The 22,264-nt window shown below is 40.4% G+C and overlaps 1 protein-coding gene across 3 annotated transcripts in view; it reads right to left on the reverse strand.

Moving 5' to 3' along the window:
• Positions 1-22,264, reverse strand: part of SPECC1L (sperm antigen with calponin homology and coiled-coil domains 1 like) — a 142,581-nt gene that overhangs the window by 75,492 nt on the left and 44,825 nt on the right. For all 3 annotated transcript variants that reach the window (XM_044243829.1, XM_044243830.1, XM_044243828.1), the window contains exons 3-5: positions 19,185-19,338; positions 13,217-14,850; positions 10,663-10,870 (exon numbers count right to left, since the gene is read on the reverse strand). In XM_044243829.1, coding sequence (XP_044099764.1) covers positions 10,663-10,870; positions 13,217-14,850; positions 19,185-19,338 — 1,996 coding nt within the window. The remainder of the gene's footprint in view (positions 1-10,662; positions 10,871-13,216; positions 14,851-19,184; positions 19,339-22,264) is intronic.

The following is a 22,264-nucleotide window of genomic DNA, read 5'->3' on the forward strand; positions in this document are numbered from 1 at the left end:
TTTTATAATGAAAATAGGGGAAAAAAGTGAGTTTCTCGGGACGCCTGGGTGGCTCAGTTGGTTAAGCAGCTGCCTTCGGCTCAGGTCATGATCCCAGCATTCTGGGATCGAGTCCCACATCGGGCTCCTTGCTCCGCAGGGAGCCTGCTTCTCCCTCTGCCTCTGTTTGCCTGTGCTCGCTCTCTCTCTCTCTCTGACAAATAAATAAAATCTTTGGGGGAAAAAAAAAAAAAGTGAATTTCTCCTCCTCAGCTGAAAACTGTTTTCCATTTTTTCTGGTCACAAAAGATATATCTACGAATCTTCAGATTATAATTCACATAAGACAAATGACAGCAAATCTAACTACTGCTCACCTTTAACATCTGGTGCATCTTAATTCTCAGTTAACATTTATAAGCCATCTGACCATCTTAGACTGATCATAAAATCCAAGATTTCATTCATTTCTTTGGCTCTTACTCTTTTATCTTTCCCAAACTCCACATTCGTGGCCACATCATCACTACTCTTAAAAGGGCATTCTTCCGGGGCGCCTGGTGGCTCAGTGGTTTAAAGCCTCTGCCTTCAGCTCAGGTCATGATCTCAGGGTCCTGGGATTGAGCCCCGCATCGGGCTCCGTGCTCAGCGGGGAGCCTGCTTCCTCCTCTCTCCCTCTCTGCCTGCCTCTCTGCCTTCTTGTGATCTCTGTCTAATAAATAAATAAAATCCTTAAAAGGGGGGGGCATTCTTCCACACTCAGCACTACATATTAATTATTGTTGTGTCTTATTAAACCTTTTAAACAGAAAGGAAAGGAAGCTGGCAGCCAGTGGACATATTTAGACAGAATAAAATTCACTATAAGGGTCTCTAGGGAATTTGACTTAAACTTCATGAATCATAACTATTTTTGCTTTGTAACATAAAGTATTAAAAATGTTAATAGGCTTTTCTCCTCGGAAACCAAAGGACTCTGTATCTATGCTCTTGTTTTGAAGACCAGCTTAACAAAACTGCCATCTGGCCCAATTAATGGTCACACAAAAGGGCACTGTTAGTTGTCAAGTCCGGGGCCACTAAACGTGCTAAATGCACTAGAAATTCCTCCTCCGAAGTTCTTCTAGTATGGGGGACACTGCCATCTACTGTCTTCAACTCAAAAGCAACATTACATTCTATCAAGAACAGAAGAAGTACTACAATCTCATTTTTAATTACAAATTATAACTCAACTTTACAAAGTCATTTTTATTCTAGAAATCAGGTAAACTGCTATTCTCATTGGCATTAGACCAACTTTGCTCTGAATAGTTCTGGGCACTGCCCTCCCCATTTAATAATGGGGTTCACAATCTCTTCCCTACTAAGACCTCTCATCCCTGACAGGGAAGGAACCACCAACCGGGTCTTCATTCTGGCCCAGTTATATGCCCATCACACATGCAGATGTTACCTACCATGAGCACAGCTACCATAAGACAGATTCAACCTATGACTCCGGGGGGGGGGGTATAAAATCAATGAAAGTTCACAAGCAACCTTTCCTGCCCTCTAAATATAAGAAAACTCTCAGGGTACTGATAGCTCAGTGCTGTCAGACCCTTACATCCTATCAAGTGCTTTCAACTAACATCACGTGCAATTTCTAGAGGAAGGGAAAGGACAAGTGTATACCATCAGTTAAAATACCATGCCTTAGGGCCACGTTAGGGAAGATGGGCAGTACATTCAGCCATCAAGCCACAGCTCTAGCGTTATCTCCAAACCAGAACTCCTGACGCTGAAAGAGGACACAGATGAGCTTCAAATGAACCATTTACTACTTTTATTTTTCTTTATTCGTTTTTATTTCCCATCCCCCCCAAAAGTAGGTAGAACTTTTCCCCTTTGATTATAAAAAGTAATGCATGTTCAGCAAAAATCCAGGAAACAGAAAAGGGTTGCAAAAATAAGATTTCTCATGGGTTGCCTGGGTGGCTCAGCTGGCTGAGTGTCTGACTCTTGGTTTTGGCTCATGTCATGATCTTGGGTTTGTGGGATCAAGTCCTGCACCCAGGCTCCACATTCAGTGAGGAGTCAGCTTTTCTCCCTCTGCCCCTACCCACCCCCACTCACATGCTCACCTTCTTTCTCTCTAAAATAAACCTTTATTTATTTTTTTTTAAAGATTTTATTTATTTATTTGACAGACAGAGATCACAAGCAGGCAGAGAAGCAGGCAGAGAGAGGGGAGGAAGCAGGCTCCCTGCTGAGCAGAGAGCCCGATGCGGGGCTCGATCCCAAGACCCTGAGATTATGACCTGACCCGAAGGCAGAGGCTTAAACCTCTGAGCCACACAGGCACCCTAAAATAAACCCTTACAAAATAAAATAAGTAAGGTTACTCATTATTTACATTTGCCATATATCCTTCCAGACTTGGCATATGTGAATATTTTTCTTAAAATGGGATTATAGTACTCATACTTCTTCATAAGCCTTTCCACTAAGCAGTAAATAATGCACATCTATCAACAAATACAGGGGCGCCTAGATGGCTCAGTGGGTTAAAGCCTCTGCCTTCGGCTCAGGTCATGGTCTCAGGGTCCTGGGATAGAGCCCTGCATAGGGCTCTCTGCTCAGCAGGGAGCCTGCTTCCCCCTCTCTCTGTCTCTGCCTGCCTCTCTGCCTACTTGTGATCTCGGTCAAATAAATAAATAAAATCTTTTTTAGATTTTGATTAAAAAAAAAAAACAAATACAGATATGCAGCACTATCTGATGGCTATGTTAGTATTCCATTAGCTGGCTAAAGGATTTATTTTAGCAACCTCCTACTAACAAACAGAATGGTGCTATGATTTTTGTCATCAACACAGTGAGGGTCTCTTCACAACTGTTCAGATATTACCTGAAGACACATTTCTAGAAGTGGAAGAAGGAAGGACCATTCAAAACTATCAACAGGATCCAGGTTTATCCATTAGAAGGTTCCAGCTCAAGAGTAGAACTTTTTTTGAGAAGTTACCATATAATAAAATTTGTTACACAGGATACACTGAAATCAGTATTTCTTAAGGGCCATCACTATGCCTGGCCACATTACATTTCAGTGTAATGCCGTATTTAAAATGTTTATGATTTTGATTACAGAAGTAATACACTTGGCTCATACACAACTGAACGATTACCTGCTTTATCCTGTCTACGGCACTTTATGCCATACATACAGAGCTGCCTAGTTTGTCCTCACTGGTGACATGGCAGTCATAGCAAGGATGCACTGTGCATATGGGCTATTAATTAGATCGCAACTGATCAAAGTACAGGTAGTTTCCAAGTATTTGTGATAAAGCAGCAATTCTGCAACATACATATCTAAGTTTACATTTGCAAACTTACAAGCATGTTTCTAAAGAACAGATTTCTGGAAGTGGATTACTAAAGTACTGTTACACTTTAAATTTTGATCAATATCCCAAAAAGGATGTAGTAATCTATACTCCTTCAAACAGTACACGAGGGGGCCCTTTTCTCCTCTGCTACACTATCAGCCTTTTTTACTTTCCACACCTGCTGTGAAAATCGGCATTTTGTTTTGAGTTTCTTCGCTTTTTTAGTGAAATCGAGCATCTTTTTTCACCTTTTCTAATTATCTATTCAAACACTTTTTTTAGGGAATGGATTATCCTAGTATCATCGATGTATATAATCTCCTCATATATTTGATATGTGTTACCAAAATTTCTCCCAATGTCCTTTACTTATGGTACTTTTGTTTTGCTGAACTCAAAATTTCAATCATACACAGTCAAATATAGACTTTCCTTTATGGCTTCCAAGTATTCCTTAACTTTTTTTTTAAGGAGGCTCCACCTAGCATGGAGCTGATGCAGGGCTTGAACTCAAAACCCTGAGATTGAGACCCGAGCTGAGATTAAGAGCTGGACACTTAGCCGAATGAACCACCCAGGTGCCCCTTCCCCACATATTTTAAAAAGGCTTTTCCCACCACAGATTTATACAGCTCTCCTCTATTCCTTCTGCTACTTCTCTACTCTCAAGCCACCCTTGCTCACCACTGTCACTAGTGTTCCATGTAAAAGTGCAAAACCTGTGTTAGATGTTTGGCCCTGGTCCCAAATCTCAGAAGGCATGAAAGGAGCTATCATAATTGCAAGCACACACAGAGCATAACTACACAAATACTAAGTTGATAAATTCATTGTAACAGATGGGTACATCACATCACCTGAGCCACACCTGAGATCTCCCTGGTGCCACTACCCTCAACACCAATCAGCTTGGTTTGCTGGACTAGTGGTGAATCAAGTCATTAACTTTATTTCTTTGGGCTCAGCTGAGTTGCTTCCTTCTGCTATTTCTCTTTGAAGATACTAAAATGTCCACTAAGTCCTGGTTGGCCTTACTTACTTATAAGGACAAGGATAATTAATATTAGTGACTTCTCCATGTTTCTCAGTAACTGTGAAAGTCACTGCTGTGATGGCCTCTCCCCTCAATACAACGACTGGCTAAAGGCTCTGCTGATGACAATTCCTACAGGGGGCCCCTCCTCCAAAGGTACAGGGACATAAAGTGGGTGGCTTCAACCAAGGCAACGGGTGTGTGTGTGTGTGTGTGTGTGTGTGTACACGCACGCACCTGTTTCACTGCTGAGCCAAAGTGCCTTTCCCTACGGGAAGCCTGCGGTTACTTCAGGCAAGGCTTTACTTCTGTTTCTGGCAAGAGCCCCTGGCACCATATTCCTCACCTTCTTTAGAAAAGAATCCAAGCCTGGGGGCAAACACCAGAGCCAGCACGCTATAAACAAGAGGGCAGTAAAACTTCTGGCAATCCTTTACACCACAGCCTGAAACTGCTACGGGTCCCAGGCCTGATGATCCCTGAGAAACCCCTATCCCCAAACAGGCTGGGAACATCACTACTTAGAGCTTCAGTGTTCTCCTGCACTGCAGGTTTTCCTGCTCTGTTTGATTTCTCCATATCCCCAAATCCATCTGCTTTATCTATTCCAGAAGTTACTCAAAATTTCTGATCTACTGATGAGACCCCCTCACCTATTTTCTGTCTTTGGTTTAGGCTCATTGTCATTTTTATATTACATGGCAGGACCATTTCACTAAGACTTTGGGAGGGAAAGGAAGTACATGTATGGCCTCAGGCCATCATCTTGAACCAGAAGTCTTTTTTTTTTTTTTTTAAAGATTTATTTATTTATTTGACAGATTGAGAGAGAGAGAGAGATCACAAGTAGGCAGAGAGGCAGGCAGAGAGAGAGGAAGGGAAGCAGGCTCCCTGCTGAGCAGAGAGCCTGATGTGGGACTCGATCCCAGGACCCCGAGATCATGACCTGAGCCGAAGGCAGCGGCTTAATCCACTGAGCCACCCAGGCGCCCCTTGAACCAGAAGTCTTAACACAGTATTTACTAAGTGAACTTTACATCAGATCTTTGTAGTCTGGAATGCTAAATCCAAACAATACAAAAAAGCACTTACAGGCTAGGTCTAGGCAGCATGGTACTGACATGATCTAGAAAGCTACCTGGGATTCCAAATACATGTTATGCCTTGTGATACTGTCCCACACTCACTGAACTCTACTAATTTTTTTTCATCAGGCTCTTTTTTCTCTATGTCCTTCAGACTGGATAGTGCCTTACTGACTGGTCTTTAAGTTCACTGACATTCTACATCTCTACTTTGCAGTTTAATGACTGAGTAAACTTTTTGTATTAGCTGTTAAAATTTTCAGTTCAGGGTGCCTGGGTGGCTCAGTAGGTTGGACGACTGCCTTCGGCTCAGGTCATGATCCTGGAGTCCCGGGATCGAGTCCCACATCAGGCTCCCAGCTCCATGGGAAGTCTACTTCTCCCTCTGACCTTCTCCTTGCTCATGTTCTCTCTCACTGTCTCTCTCTCAAATAAATAAATAAAATCTTAAAAAAATTTTTTTTTCAGTTCAAGAATATGTTTTAGGTTCTTTTCTTTACAGTCTTCATTTCTCTGCTGAGATTTGCTGTTTATTCATTCCTTTCAAGCAGATTTTCCTCAACGTCCTGAGGACAGTTACAATGACTGCTTTAAAATCCTGTCTACAGGGTGCCTGGGTGGCTCAGTCAGTTAAGCTCAGTCAGTTAAGAGTCCAACTCTTGATTTCAGATCAGGTCATAATCTTGGGTTCGTGAGACTGAGCCCCATGTTGGGCTCTCTGCTCAGTGGAGAGTCTGTTTCAGATTCTTTCCCTCTCCCCCTCACCCTGCTTGTGCACTTGATACTCTTTCTCTCTCAAATAAAGAGATAAATCCTTAAAAAATAATAAAAATAAATAAAATTCTGTCCACTAATTCTGAAGTCAAGATCATTTTGGGGTAAGGATTAACTACTAATGCCTAGTTTCTTTTTAGGGTGATGAAAAAGTTCTAAAGTTGACTATCATAATGGCTGCTCCATAGAACATCTCAATTTTTCAGGGCACCTGGCTGGCTCAGTGGGGCGTGAGACTCTTGCAGCCGGGGGTCTGTCCACTAATTCTGAAGTCAAGATCATTTTGGGGTAAGGATTAACTACTAATGCCTAGTTTCTTTTAAGGGTGATGAAAAAGTTCTAAAGTTGACTATCATAATGGCTGCTCCATAGAACAACATCTCAATTTTTCAGGGCACCTGGCTGGCTCAGTGGGGCGTGAGACTCTTGATTCTGGGGTTGTGAGTTCAAGCCCCATGTTGGGTGTATAGATTACATAAAAATAAAGTCATTTCTTTTTTAAGATTTATTTATTTGAGAGAGTGACAGCACAAGTGGCGGGGGGGGGGAGTTGTGAGGGAGGGAGAATCTCAAGCAGACTCTGGGCTGAGCAAGGAGCCTGCGGCGAGGCTCAATCCCAGGACCTTGAGTTCATGACCTGAGCAGAAACCAAGAGTCAGACACTTAACCAACTGCACCACCCAGGTGCCCCTTAAAAATAAAATCGTTTTTAAAAAAAGAAAGAAAGTGGGGCGCCTGGGTGGCCCAATGGGTTAAAACCTCTGCCTTGGGCGCCTGGGTGGCTCAGTGGGTTGAGCAGCTGCCTTCGGCTCAGGTCATGATCTCAGGGTCCTGGGATCGAGTCCCGCATCAGGCTCTCTGCTCGGCGGGGAGCCTGCTTCCTCCTCTCTCTCTCTGCCTGCCTCTCTGCCTACTTGTGATCTCTCTCTGTCAAATAAATAAATAAAATCTTTAAAAAAAAAACCTCTGCCTTTGGCTCAGGTCATAATCCCGGGGTCCTGGGATCAAGTTCCAAATCAGGCTCTCTGCTCAGCAGGGAGCCTGCTTCGTCTTCTCTCTGCCTGCCTCTCTGCCTGCCTGTGATCTCTGTCTGTCAGGTAAATAAATACAATCTTTAAAAAAAAAAAAGAGAGAAAGAAAGTTCAATTTCTCAATTAACAGCAAGTCCCCCATTCCAAGTGCTGACCTAGCATCTATCCCAAGTGCTAGAATTCGCTAAGAAATAAATTAACTCCTATCAGACTACAGAGACATAACAACTAGTTTCATGTAGTACATGAAACTTGCTTGGATACTGGTTCCTAGAGAAAACTATAAAAGACATTTGGGGGACAGCTGAGAAAATGTGAATATGAGCTATTAGATGATACTAAGGAATTATACCAAATTTTTACCAAATATAATTACAAGGAGAATATTTAGGAGTCACATACTGAAATATTACATGTCATAACGTCTACAACTTACTCTCAGCTGGTTCAGTTAAACACACACATACACACATGGAAGGTGAATACTGCAAAACAATAACTATCAAATCTAGGCAATGGATGCTAACATACCATGCTGCCAATATTTCGAAATATTTGAACTTTTCGTTTCAAAAAATTGGGGGGAGAAGCTATATAGCTAAAAAGAAATTTTATTCAGAATTTTCAGCCACCTCAAAATTAAAATCCACATGCTAACATAATTTTTGTTTTGGCAATGATTTTTCATCCCAGGAATCCTGATCAGCTAACATTTTTCTACCTACATCCTCAATTACCACAAGATGTCACTCTTTTCCATGTTCAAATCATAAGTCTTAAAAGGGAAAAGGCTTTTTTTATCAGTACTAAATGAAAAATGCACTCAATTTCCAAGTTAATCTGAAAAACTTTAGAACCTTTTATATTTAGGAAATAAAGTTAGATAAATCCTCTCAGTTCAGAGATATGAAATACAGACTAGCTATAAATGTTAAACTGAAAAGTACTGGGTTTTTAAAAAGATTTTATTTATTCATTTGAGAGACAAAGAAAGCATAGCAGAGGGAGAGGCAGAGGGAGAGGGAGAAGCAGACTCCCCGCCGAGCCAGGACCCCGAAGTGGGGCTTGATCCCAGGACCCCGAGATCATAACCCAAGGCAAAGGCAGGCACCCCTTAAACTGAAGTTTTTAGAAATTTCAGGCAAGGACGTTTTATCTGTTGGGCTACCGTTATCTCTAAGAAAAGAGTCCCCTGGTGAGCTACTTCAGTATCCAAATGTCTCAGAATGTTCCAAATAACCCTGGGGTCAATCCAGAGAATCAGAGCCAACTAGTCAGAGCGCAGAACAGCCACAGGTTTACAGGACTCCTGCAGATGACCCACCCACTCTTTCTTGGAACTATTTCAAACCTCCCCAGGACACCTGGGTGGCTCAGTCAGTTAAGTGTCTGTCTTTGGCTCAGGTCCTGATCCCAGGGTTCTGGGACTGAGGCCAGCACTGGGCTCCTTGCTCAAAGGGAAGACTGCTTCTCCTCCCTCTGCCTGTAGCTCCCCCTGCTGTGTACTCCTGCAAGCGCTCTCTCTTTCTGTCAAATAAATAAATATAATCTTTAAAAACACAACACAGAGACGCCTGAGTGGCTCAGTTGGTTGGACGACTGCCTTTGGCTCAGGTCATGATCCCGGACTCCCGGGATCGAGTCCCGCATCGGGCTCCCAGCTCCATGGGGAGTCTGCTTCTCCCTCTGACCTTCTCCTAGCTCATGCTCTCTCTCACTGTCTCTCTCTCAAATAAATAAATAAAATCTTTTAAAAAAAAATAAAAATAAATAAAAACACAACACAACACAAAACAAAGCATAAAACCTCCCCACCTCTGCACCCACAGCACATGGGATCTGGCCCGGCACTGTGTCTGCCTATTAATCCTCTGTCAAGAAATAACACACTGTCAGAACCCAATGAAGCAATATCATAAACCACAAAATTTAAAAGCTTTAACTAATGTATCCAAAACCAGTTATTCCCATTCTCCCTGTCCCCACCCCCACCTGGGTATCATTAAAGTGTACTACAACTTAAAATTTGTTAACATCTGCGGAATCTGGATGAAGAATACGTAAGAATTTCTAAGATGCACTATTTGGAAATTCCAAATTTACAAAATGGTGCAAAAACTAGTACAAAAAAGCACCCATATGACATCTTCTTCAGATTTATCTATGTTAACAGTTTACCCATCCGTTTTCATCATTTGCTATCTTGTATCCCTATCTATCTGTCTCTATCCATCTATCCCTAATGTTTTTCCTAAACCTTTAAGGATATACATCATGGCCTTTTACCTCTAGCTATTCAGACTGTGGTTCCTAAGGATAGAAACATATACTTACACAAACACAGTATAGTTACCAACTTCGTAAGTTTATACATATGTTTATCTAGCATCTACTTTGGACCAGTTTTGTCATAACATCCTTTATAGCATTTTCCCTACAGCACTAGACCCAGTCTAGGCAAAGGTATTTTGTTTAATTGTCATGTCTCCCTAGGTCCCTTTAATCCAGAACTTTCCCAAAGATTTTTATGACATTGGCATTTTTTAGGAATAAAGCACCACCCCACTTATGTTTTTAGTAAAACATTCTTTATTTTTTGTTTAATGTTCTTTATGATTAATTGAAGTTATGCCTCAGAAAGAATATGGCCTAGCTGATACTGAGTCTGACTTTGTGTGCCTCTTTCACTTACACAATTACCCAAAGTGCTGCCCAATTTTTCCACTGTATAATTTCTGGTTGTTTCTTTTTCCTCACTCGCAACATAATAAACAGTCTGTGGGAAGCCATTTTAAGATCACCCAAATTTCGGCTCCTCATCAAATTGTCAACACAGAAATGCTTTGTACAATTTTTATAACTTTTTTTTTAAGTCTGAAATAATCATAAAAGTTTCAAAAAATGTAGAGCAACTTAAAATTAGAGTTTCAATTCTATCAGATCATAAAATCTCCTTGGTAGGGAGGAAAATCAGACAACAAATAAATACCTGTGCCTCAGACATAAGATTATGAAGGATCGATTTCTTTGGTCTCAGTATACTTGCAACCACTAAAAATAAACAGTAAATGGCTTTTCCTAAGACCTAGAAAAATATAATAACAATCAGCTTTTCCTTTATATGATTTTCTGTAACTAACACAGTTTTAAAGCAATGCTGCCACTTAATCTTGCTTAGGAACAAAACACAGCAGTCTAAAGACTACTGCTTAATGTGTGATACACGCTTGGCCACATACGTACTTTTGCTGGGCACTATCTACTGAACCTGCTTCTCTGCAGCAGTCAGAGGAACCAATTTTCCTTCTGTTACCAAATGCAAACTATCCCCTCTCATTAAGATGGGTAGGACAAAAAGGAATGAAAAGCTCCCCGACCACTTACTCTCTAAATCAGAAATAATGAGGTTGTCATGGAGTTTCACGGCTCGGTGTTGTTCTACTTCATCTTCAAGTTCAAAGATGGTTTCTTTCATGTCGCTCCTCTCTGTCTCTTTTTCTTCTAGGTCTGATCTTAGTTTCTCTAATGTCATATTCAATTCTTCTATTTGTTTCTTAGCTTCTTCTTGGAAGGCTCGATATTCATCTTCTACCTATACAGAATCAATGGTGCAGATTAGAAAAGTAAGAGCTGCTCTAAGAAAAATTCTAGAATGGAAGTATATATTGTTCCAAAGGAAGCTAAGCATGAACTGCTAGGTGAAAACTAAAACCACCTGTGTAATAACTGTCTGAAAATATAAAAAAAGCACTCTACAGTAATATACTATTTTATGTAATGTGCTTAAGCATAATTTGTCGCTACATCACTGACAAATTATATTGACGTATCACTGAACTTAACTAGATCATTTACAAGGAAATTTTGGAAATTCTTCCTTCTCTAAAGTTTGGATCAAAGGCATGCATCTGATTAAAGATTTCGTTTATTTATTTGACACAGAGAGAGAGAGAGAGATCACAAGTAGGCAGAAGGGCAGGCAGAGAGAGAGGGGACAGCAGGCTCCCCCCTGAGCAGAGAGCCCAATGTGGGGCTCAATCCCAAGACCCTGAGATCATAACGCCAGGCGAAGTCAGAGGCTTCACCCACTGAGCCACCCAGGCGCCCCAGGCATGCATCTGATTAATAATTAACATCCTCGGGGCGCCTGGGTGGCTCAGTGGGTTAAAGCCTCTGCCTCCGGCTCAGGTCATGATCCCAGGGTCCTGGGATCAAGCCCCGCATCTGGCTCTCTGCTCAGCAGGGAGCCTGCTTCCCCACTCGTCTCTACCTGCCTCTGCCTACTTGTGATCTCCCTCTCTGTCAAATAAATAAATAAAATCTTTAAAATTAATTAATTAATTAATTAACATCCTCTCCTATTTAAAAAAAAAGGTTTTTTTTAAATTTAAAATTAAATTTTTTAAGAAATCTGATGTGTGACAGTTTTATTACCAAAATAAAAATGGAAACAAATTCTCAATACTGTCATTGCAAAAGTTCAGCTCCATGTGCCCTCCAACAAATAATACATTCCCTAAATTGTATCTCTAAACATCACTAAAAAAATTAAGATCTAGGGGCGCCTGGGTGGCTCAGTGGGTTAAGCTGCTGCCTTCGGCTCGGGTCGTGATCCCAGGGTCCTGGAATCGAGCCCCGCATCGGGCTCTCTGCTCAGCCGGGAGCCTGCTTCCTTCTCTCTCTCTCTGCCTGCTTGTGATCTCTCTCTGCCAAATAAATAAATAAAATCTTTAAAAAAAAAAATTAAGATCTAAATTATTTGAATTTTATGGTGCCTGGGTGGTTCAGTGGGTTAAAGCCTCTGCCTTCAGCTTGGGTCATGATCCCAGGATCCTGGGATCAAGTTCCGCATTGGGCTCTCTGCTCAGTGGGGAGCCTGCTTCCCTCTCTCTCTCTGCCTGCCTCTCTGCCTACTTGTGATCTCTCTCCCTCTGTCAAATAAATAAATAAAATCTTTAAAAATAAATAAATAAATAATTTGGATTTTGGCCAAAAGATATACTAATGTTTCTTAGTTTAAAAATCACTGCATTAAAATAGGAAATAAAATATAAGATAGAATATTTGGATCAACTCATGCAAATAAATCCTGCATCAGCAATTACATGGAACACAGACCCTTGGCTGAAGTGCCAGCAACCCCAGGCAGTAGTTCTGCATGTGTCCTCACTATCATAGTAGGTGTAAAATAAGGGGGCTGGACCCATGATCTCTAAGGTCTTTGCCAGCAATAAGACCTAGCCCTCTAAGGAACGGGGGCCTCCATACTCCAAAAATATTTTAACTCGAAAGAGAACTCTATTTGAAAAACTATAATCACAGGAAAAGGGGTAGACACTGCTGATCCCACAGAGAGGTCTACTGGCTCTCATCTCTCCTATGCCAAAATATGTCATTAGAGATGAGGAGATAAAATTGCACGATACAATTCCCTGGGCACACCCAGACTAGAGACAAATTCTGTTGTTGCCATTCTAGTCCCTTCCTCTCACAGGCAGGAAAAAAGCAACAAAATGCAAGTGAGTCAAAGTGACATTATTTTAAGAATACTTTTGACTGTATCCCAATAAAGAAAACATTCTCAATCTTTAAAACAAAATCAATCTTGGGGCGCCTGGGTTAAAGCCTCTGCCTTCGGCTCAGGTCATGATCCCAGGGTCCTGGGATCAAGCCCCGCATCGGGCTCTCTGTTCAGCAGGGAACCTGCTTCCTCCTCTCTCTCTGCCTGCCTCTCTGTCTACTTGTAATCTCTGCCTGTCAAATAAATAAATAAAATCTTTTTTTAAAAAAATTAAAAGAAAAAATAAAAAGAAAACAAAACCAATCCTAGAACAAGTGAATGAGACATCACACTAGTGATACTGGCTTTCAGTAAGTAGAGTGTGTACTTTAGCTGCATAATTCTGCTCCAGAACATTTTATCCACTTAAAACAGTACCTTTGCAATGGTGTCCTGCAATCGATTGGCATCATTTCGGGTGTGAGCTAGGTCTTCCTGCAGGCTACTAGCCAGAGTCTCTGCTTTTTCTTTGTCCAGTCTGACACTCTCCAGGAGATCCTGAATATCAGATTTGTCTCCAGAGTTATGGATGGAATACAGCTCTGCCACTTTCTGCTTTTCATTCTCTAGCTGAGCCTTCAGGCGGTTCATCTCTATCTGATCACTGGCCACTGTGGCTTTGTACTCCTCTAATGTGGCTGCCAAGGCTGCTTTACCCTTCTGCTCAGACTCAATAATCCGCTCCATATGGTGATTGCGTTCCTTGAGCGCCCCTATCATTTCTTGAGCTTCCTTGTTGTCTTGTTCTGCCATCTTCAAAGTATTGCTTAAATGCTGCTGGACACCTAGAAGCTGCTCTCGTTCAAAACGGGCATTCTCTGCTAGATCCATATAACGTTGCTCCAATTCCATATAGCGTCCACTTTTCACATCCTCGTCTATGACATAAGAAATGTGATGCTCATCGAGAAGGGAGCGGAAATATTCAATCTGTCGACTAAAGTGTTCCAACTTATCACTCTGCTGACATAAAGACTCCATGAGAATAACCTTCTCTTCCCCCAGCCTTTCATTTTCACTGTTCAGTTCCTGGGTTATCTGTTGTAAATCAGCTAGCTCTTGCAGAGTTGCCTGAAGTTCCTCACTCGTGCTGTGTTGGTTCTCTTCCATCTGATGTATCCGTTCTGTCAAGCACGCAACGGATACTTCACTCGCGTTACCACTGCTCCCTTTCCGGGAGCGCTCTATGCTCGGAAGGCCTTCGGACTCTGAGGACGATGGTGCGTCCAGGGCATCATCGCTCGACGTGAGGGGCTGGTACACCTCACTGCACTCGCTGTCTAGGTTGTCCATAGAGTTACTGTGCTGATGGTCCATGAGGGTGTTTTCATCCTGGCTCAAGAGATCCTCCACAGAACCAGGAGCAGAGCCTTCCACCGAAGAGGTCAGGGTCCCTCCTCCATCGCTCTGATTGCCAGGGGTGATTTCTGGGCTCAGGGACTGATAACCAAACAGTTTTTCGGAATTGTCTAACCTCTGCTCTAGGGAAAAGCCCAGAGCATTCAACCTGTCCTTTAACATTCTATTTTCGTTTTTGAGCTGGTTGAGTTCTTCCCGGATGGCAGTATTCTGTTCCTGCAACTGCAGTAAAGTGGACTCCACGTCAGTTGGCTGGTGAGCAATGATGGCTTCCTTCTCCTCAGATTTTTCATCACCCTCGGAATGATCCTCATTAATGCCCAGCTGAGCACGCATGTCTCGGAGTTCATTTCTCAAATGTAAGATTTCCACATCTTTGGTTTTTGCCAGCGTGAGAAGATCTTTCACTTTGGCTTCCAAAGCAGCTTTGTCACTGATTTGGTTGTCCGACTTAGACTTGCTCATGCGAATGTCACATTCCGTAGCTGTGCGACTGCGTGAACGCTTGGCCAATGCCACGTCATTAGCTCCCTGACCCGCAGAAGGTAGTTTTTTGCTCTGGTTTAGTCGGGTACGCTCACGTAATCTTTCTCTAGTAGAACCAGATTCTTTATTACCTATGGAAGTGCTCCGCTTGGTTGAAGAACTTGTACCTAAATATTTAAAACAAAGAATGGAATGCAAAAATATTAGCAAGAAAAGGTACATAGGTTATGCCCGAGGTCTAACCAGATGAAATCTAGAGTCTTACGCATTGATTCTGACCGACATCATCTTGCCTTAGTTTCTGGTTACTGTAAAATTCCGTTTCCTCAAAACCAGATCATTCATCTTTTAATCATTAATGAAAAAGAAGCTATACACTGAATTATATATTTTAAAAAGGTGAATTTTACAAAATATGAATTATATCTCAATAAATCTATTACATAAAAAAAGCTACACATTAACTTGAATCCTAAACCATGGCTAGACAAGTGGCCAGGGGCATAATAGTCTAGGGTAAACTAGATGAAGCAAACTCTAGGATTAACCAGTCAGGTAGCAAACTAACTGTAGAAGCGGATGGTAAAGAAAGAACAGACAAGCAAGAAGGGAAAAGCAGCTTCCAGACAAACCAAAAATCCAAGCCAACTATGATAAACACAAAAAGTATGATCAAAGTAAGTGCAAAAAAAGTTTTTCACATCACAGAATGCTACATAAATAATACCAGTAACATTAATTATAATAAGGCTAATTTGTACTTAGCACTTACTCTACACACACACAGATGAATGCTTCACATACATTAACTTATGTAAGCCTCATTATCATTACATGAAGAAACTCACACACAGAGATGCTAAATAATTTGCTGACACTGCACATGTAATAAGTGGATAAGCCAAGATTCAAATGCAGGCAAACGGTGTGGCTCCAGAATCTGAAACTTAAGAAGTATGTTACGTTATCTCCCTAAATGTTAGAAAACAATAATGTACTAATACTAATGCTAACTAATGATGGCACATTACCAAATATGTTACATGAATCACTACTACCTGACTGCTAAAATTCTAAACCTGTGGAAACTGACATGACTATGGGTTTAGTACAGAAAGAACAGGAATATGCTTACCTAAAAACACTTAGGAAATAATTAGCTGCTTTTCACCTTGAAAAATAAGATCTAGACCTAATCAGTAAGTATTCTGTAAGAACCTGCTGGTTTTTTACGTGTCAGGCATAGGCTGCAGAGGTGAGGGAATGAAAGGGCGATGTGGTATAGGAAGACAGACACTAATTCTGCCAGGGATCAGGTGTAGAGCAGGGGAGAGAATTCTGGCTGGCCACAGGACAGGACGACAAAGCAGAAGTGAAGAGGATGCACAGCACGGAAAATAAGGCCACACAATGGAAGCAGCAGAGGAAGTTTTTATGGGGCTCTGAACGCCAGGGTAAATTTAGTGAGTTCCAGAGTAAATGTTCAATAAATGTTCTGGAGCAGGGAAGACTCATAGGGAACAGCATTTTAATGAAAATGAATCCAGAGGCTGCTAAGTGAAACACCTGAAAGACGAGTAGTCCAGGAGGAACGTGGGCAGGCAGAGCAGTAAGAGTGAAGGAGGGCCTACATTTGGGGAGTGAGATCAGGATCTCTGCAAGAACAGAAAAGTGATGCTACCTCTGTAATAGATTTACAGGGCAGAAATAACAAGATTAAGGAGCAAACAATTGCAAATGGAGGCCAAATAAGGAATAGGGTGGTATAACCAGAAGTATTAATTCCTTTTCCCATTTCTGTAACAGTCCCAATCATTCTTCTTTCCCAAACCAAAACCCATCCTAAAAAGCAAAGGATCTGGGCATGCCTGAAAGACAAAAGGAAAGGAGCCAGTAATGAGGGGGAAGGATTAATAATGCTCCAAAAGGAAAGGAGAAGTAAATGAACAAGAAAAGAGAGAGGACATGACAAAAAAAGCTCCCCTTCTGGGATTACTGTGCCCAGTGAGTAGATGGAAGAATCTGAGTTACAGACAAGTGAACTGGATTGGGAAGTCATGGGGAATAAATAAGGTAAAAGTAAATAAGGTAAAAGTGAAGTTAAAAGAAAGTAAAAAAAAAAAAAAAAGTAAAAGTAAATAAAGGTAGAGAAGATCAATGGAAGAGTTAAGGATGTTGTTAGGGGATGAACTGTATCCTCCAAACTCATATGCTGACGCCATACCCCCCCAGGACCTCAGAACATGACCGTTTTTTGGGAAAAGAGAATTAACTTAAAAAGGTATTTATATTAACATGGGGTTTGTAAAAATGGGCCCTAATCCAATCTGACTGGTATCTCTATAAGAAGAGGAGGCCAGGACACAGACACAGAGAGAAGAATGACCATGTGAGGAGACAATGAGAAGGCAGCAAACTACAAGTCAAAGAGAGAGACCTCAGAAGAGATCAAAGTGGCTACCACCTTGATCTCAGACTTCTAGCCAGTTCTGGTGGGAAACTACATGTCTGTTATTTAAACCACCCAATCTGTGTATTTTGTTATGGGTGCCTTAACAAACTAATACGGATGTACAAAGCTGCCTCCAGGAGAGGCAATGGATCCAGGGAGAATATAACTGAATTTAGCCTGTGAAGGCAGGTGGCACTGGTCAGTAGGGAACCGGTACAAATGTATCTCTCCGAGTAAATTCTAAAAGCTGGAAATAGGAAGATATATAGATGGTATTGGAATACCTAATTTCCTTCTTTTTTTTTTTAAGATTTTATTTATTTATTTATTTGACAGAGAGAGAGATCACAAGTAGGCAGAGAGGCAGGCAGAGAGAGAGGAAGGGAAGCAGGCCCCCTGCCGAGCAGAGAGCCCGACGCGGGACTCAATCCCAGGACCCTGAGATCATGACCCGAGCCGAAGGCAGCGGCCCAACCCACTGAGCCACCCAGGCGCCCTACCTAATTTCCTTCTTACCACAAAGGCTGCAGTGTTTAGTGTGGTGATGACTTCAAGCTTGAGATGTGCAGTCCTTGTTCCACCACCAGCTTTGCAGCAACGTGGTACAGTACCCATTAAATATTTTCTGAGCAAATGAACACAAGGCCTTATGCAAGATACTTAAGCTTTAAGCATAGCTCTCACATCTCTAAAATGAGAATAATAATAGCCTCTACCTCCGAGGACTATAGTAAGGATAAAATGGAACGGTGCCTGGTATAACAGTGCCTTCCTCATGATCATACCACATGTCTATTATAACTAACAGGGGGTGGGTGTGTAATCTGGGATAGAAGGATGAGTCCACAGAAGATCAAAGTAGGAGAGAGGACAGTAGGTAAACCTGGGCTAGGAAAAACTCTAATATGCATATACGAGGGGCTAATGGTCTAAATAATGATCATAAAGGAAGTCTGCTATTATTTTTGCCAATGTGCTTTCATCAGCTGTATTACACACACATGACCTTAGGGCACCTAGGTGTCTCGGTCAGTGGAGCATGCTACTCGATGTCAGGGATGTGAGTTTGAGTCTCACATTGGGAGTATAGATTACTTAAAAGCAAAAATGTAAAAAAAAATACCACAAATAAATAATAAAAAATAAAATGAATACACATGATCTTGTGTGTACTGGAAGGGATGAGTTAATTAATGGACTCCAACAAATCTAAAGCCGAATTGCTGCTAATGAATGAAGAAAGAATGGTAGAACAGGAATGAATGGATCCAGGCATTGATTGTCAAAGGCTGCTAACATCTTGGAAAGACAAACAACCAGAAATTATGTGCTTGCTGGTGAAGGACAACTACTGTGTATGAAGGCACCTTATGGGGGAAAAAAGGAACTGGAATCTGAACCATCAAGGCTCTAGATCCAATGACATTAACAGTAAATGAACAAAGGAACATGGTCAAAGACATCAAGGAGATGTGACATCAAAATCCAGATCACGGAAAAATACAGTTCAAAAAACGTATATTTCTATAAAAATTAAATTGTAAGAAAAAAATAGATTTAGGAAAGGGTAACAATTATTATATACAGTCCTTAAGTGAATCCTGACCTAGAGACAGTAAATACACCTATTCAGTATTTATGAAAAAGTTGGAAATTTGAGTACGTTTTTCTTTATATTTATGATTTGAGAAATTATTAATTATTTTAAGGACTAATAATAGTATTGTGATTATATATTTAGGGGAATCCTTATCTTTCAAAGATAATTACATGTTTGTGGATGAAATTACAGGACACTTAGAATTTGCTTCCAAATGAGGAGGGAAGTGCTCGCTTCGGCAGCACATATACAAATGAGGAGGGAAGGTGGATGTGAGGTATTAAGACTGGCCTTCACTTGACAAGGGTGATGAGTACATGGGGCTGAAATACAAATACTTTTGTACATGGCATACATTTTCTGTAATTAATGGAACACCTTAAATACTACTGCACTCTGCTATTCAAACAAAAAAGCAATTTAACTCTTACTCTGAATGCCACCCATACCTGTGCTGATCTTGGATTTGTTCTCCACGGTAGTCATGGCAGGGGCTGATGCTGAAGACACTGTGGAAGGGCAGGTGCTTTTCTTTCCTTTAACACCATTAGTCACAGTCACCCCTCCAGCCATTCCAGCTAAGAGGTCATCACTGCTCTTGGTCTAGAACAAACAAAAAATAAAAGCAAATTGATTAGATGAAACAAAAGTAAAGAGTATTTTGAGACTACACAAAGCTCTTGGCTTTTACACTGAATTCAAGATCAAGAGCTCCACAAAGATTTTCTGACAGTTACCAAACAGTACTTAATACTGTGCTACAGAAAGAGAACCTCTTTACTGGTTTATAAACAATCACACACTTCTTTCTAAAATATGAAAATCACATATATAATCAAAACTTTAGGGGCGCCTGGGTGGCTCAGCGGGTTAAGCCGCTGCCGTTGGCTCAGGTCATGATCTCAGGGTCCTGGGATCGGGTCCCACATCGGGCTCTCTGCTCAGCAGGGAGCCTGCTTCCTCCTCTCGCTCTCTCTGCCTGCCTCTCTGCCTACTTGTGATCTCTCTCTCTCTCTCTGTCAAATAAATAAATAAATAATCTTTAAAAAAAAAAAAAACCTTTATGGGAGTCTACTACATGCCCACACATGCCAGAGTCAGTGAATGAGAGGAAAGTGAAGACATCCTCTTTGTTACTCTTTCTAGGACATGACTTACAAACAGGGATTATCTGAATGCTATCACATGGGCTCAGAGGAAAGTTCTATAATTGAACAAAAAATGCCATCCTACAGAAATGATCTTTATTACTTTAAGGTAAATCAGTGATGGAACCACTATTTTGAAATTTATTTTTCTTACCTGATCTAATTTTTCAGTAGTCTAATTTAAGCCAAAATTGATTTTTCTTAAAGCTTAGTCAGTATATAAAATCTAGACAGTTTAAGATTAGAGTTAGTAGTCAGCCTAAATGATCAAACTACTTGAGAAAGACCCTTTGTAATGCTTTTTTATATTTTAGAAGGACTAAAAAAAAACAAAACAAAACAAAAAAAACCAAACAAGCTTTTTAAAAAGAAAACAAGAGACAACTATACTTCAATTAAAAAAAAGGAAACAAGCACTCTGGATAAGATCAGGTATAAAATTATTAAAGAAAAAATAGTGAAAAAACCTGTTTTTACTTCTAGGAATAGAATACGGAGGACTTAAAAATCTGTGAAAAAAAGAAAAAAGAAATACTACTTTTTTTTTTTTAAATTAATTCATTTGAGAGAGAGAGAGAGCGCACAAATGCAAACGGTAGAGGGGGAGAGAGAGAGAATCTCAAGCTGACTCTACACTGAGATACCACCACCCTGACATTAAGAACTGAGCAGAAACCAAGAGTTGGATGCTCAACTGAGTAAGCCACCCAGGCACCCCAAGAAAAACTACTTTTTAAATAAAAAAGATCCTAAATAAATAAATAAATAAATAAAAAAGATTCAAGAAGTTTGTCCCATTAAGGTGAAAGCATAAGTTAGCCAAATAATTTACTACTCTTGTCTACTTGGAGCCACGCAACCATAATAAATTCCCAAGCAATCATAATAAACTCATCTCTACAGATTAAAATGCTTCATAAATTACTAATCTCTGAAGTCTTTTCCTGTTCTAAATGTCAGTAGAGTAGGTTCTATTCTCATCATTCAGATATAAAAGTTATAATACAATAGAATTAGCTAGGTCAATCTGTCTTACTAGAGGGAGAAAAAGATTAATGTTTAAATGAATTAAACTAATTCAGCTTTGGTAATTTAGGACTGTCACATTATGAAAAATCTACTTATATAATGAGGAAGGAGGATACTGTATTAATCACTAAGGATTGTTCATATTCTTTAAGGCTAGTTCCTGTTTATGAAATTAGTCATCAAGTATGATGCAAAAAATTTGTAAATCAGTTCTACTTCCCTCCTGTCAATTTGTCCCTCATCAATTAATCAGTATATAAACTCAACATAACCTTATATTTCAAATAACCTTTTATAGTCCATTAACAGAAGTTAGAATTATCTTTGAGGTAATTTTTCTTCCTCTACAAGTTAAATAATAGCAGCGTACTGGCACATGAATAAACAGTAGAAAAGAATCCAAAAAGAAACCACATATATAGACACCTGACTTATGACCAAAGAAGCAGTACAGAAGAAAATGGGTTTTTCAATAAATGATACTAGGTCAACTGCATAGTCACAAAAGAAAAAAATGAATGAACCCTATTTTATACAGTATCAAAAATAAATTCAAGCTTTCCAACTATGATTCAAAATCTTGAATGATGAAATAAAGAACTGATAAATTTGATTACATAAAAATTAAAATCTTGGGGCACCTGGGTGGCTCAGTGGGTTAAAGCCTCCGCCTTCGGCTCAGGTCATGATCCCAGGGTCCTGGTATTGAGGCCCACATCGGGCTCTCTGCTCAGCGGGGAGCCTGCTTCTCCCTCTCTCTCTGCCTGCCTCTCTGCCTACTTGTGATCTCTCTCTCTCTCTCTCTGTCAAATAAATAAATAAAAAATCTTAAGAAATAATAAAATAATAAAAAATAAATTAAAAAAAATAAAATCTTAAAAAACTTTAAAAACCCTGTGCAGAATATAAAAATGAGAAACCGGGAGAGTATATTTCCAATATTTCACAAATAAAGGGCCAATATCCACAATACACAAAAAATTCTTAGAAATCAATGGTAAGAGATGCATAGAAAAGTGAGCAAAATGAAAAATCATCTACAATCAGTCCACATACAATACAAATAGTATAACTAGTCTAACTCAGAAGGGGAAATGAAAATTAAACACCACTGAGATACCACATCTCACCTATCAAACTGGCAAAAATGAAAAGTTATGACACATTCCTTTGTGAAGGATGAGGGGCAACAGGCGCTCTTTTAAGTTGCTGGTGAGAACACAGCTGGATGTGGCCTTATGAAGGGTATCCAGCAATGTCTAACAGAACTACATAGGCATTTACTTTGTACCCAGCAACCCACCTCTAGGAATTTCACCTGAAGACATACCTCCAATAATACAAAAATACAT

The sequence above is a fragment of the Neovison vison genome, chromosome 3 (assembly GCF_020171115.1).
Source record: "Neovison vison isolate M4711 chromosome 3, ASM_NN_V1, whole genome shotgun sequence".
Lineage (NCBI taxonomy): Eukaryota > Metazoa > Chordata > Mammalia > Carnivora > Mustelidae > Neogale > Neogale vison.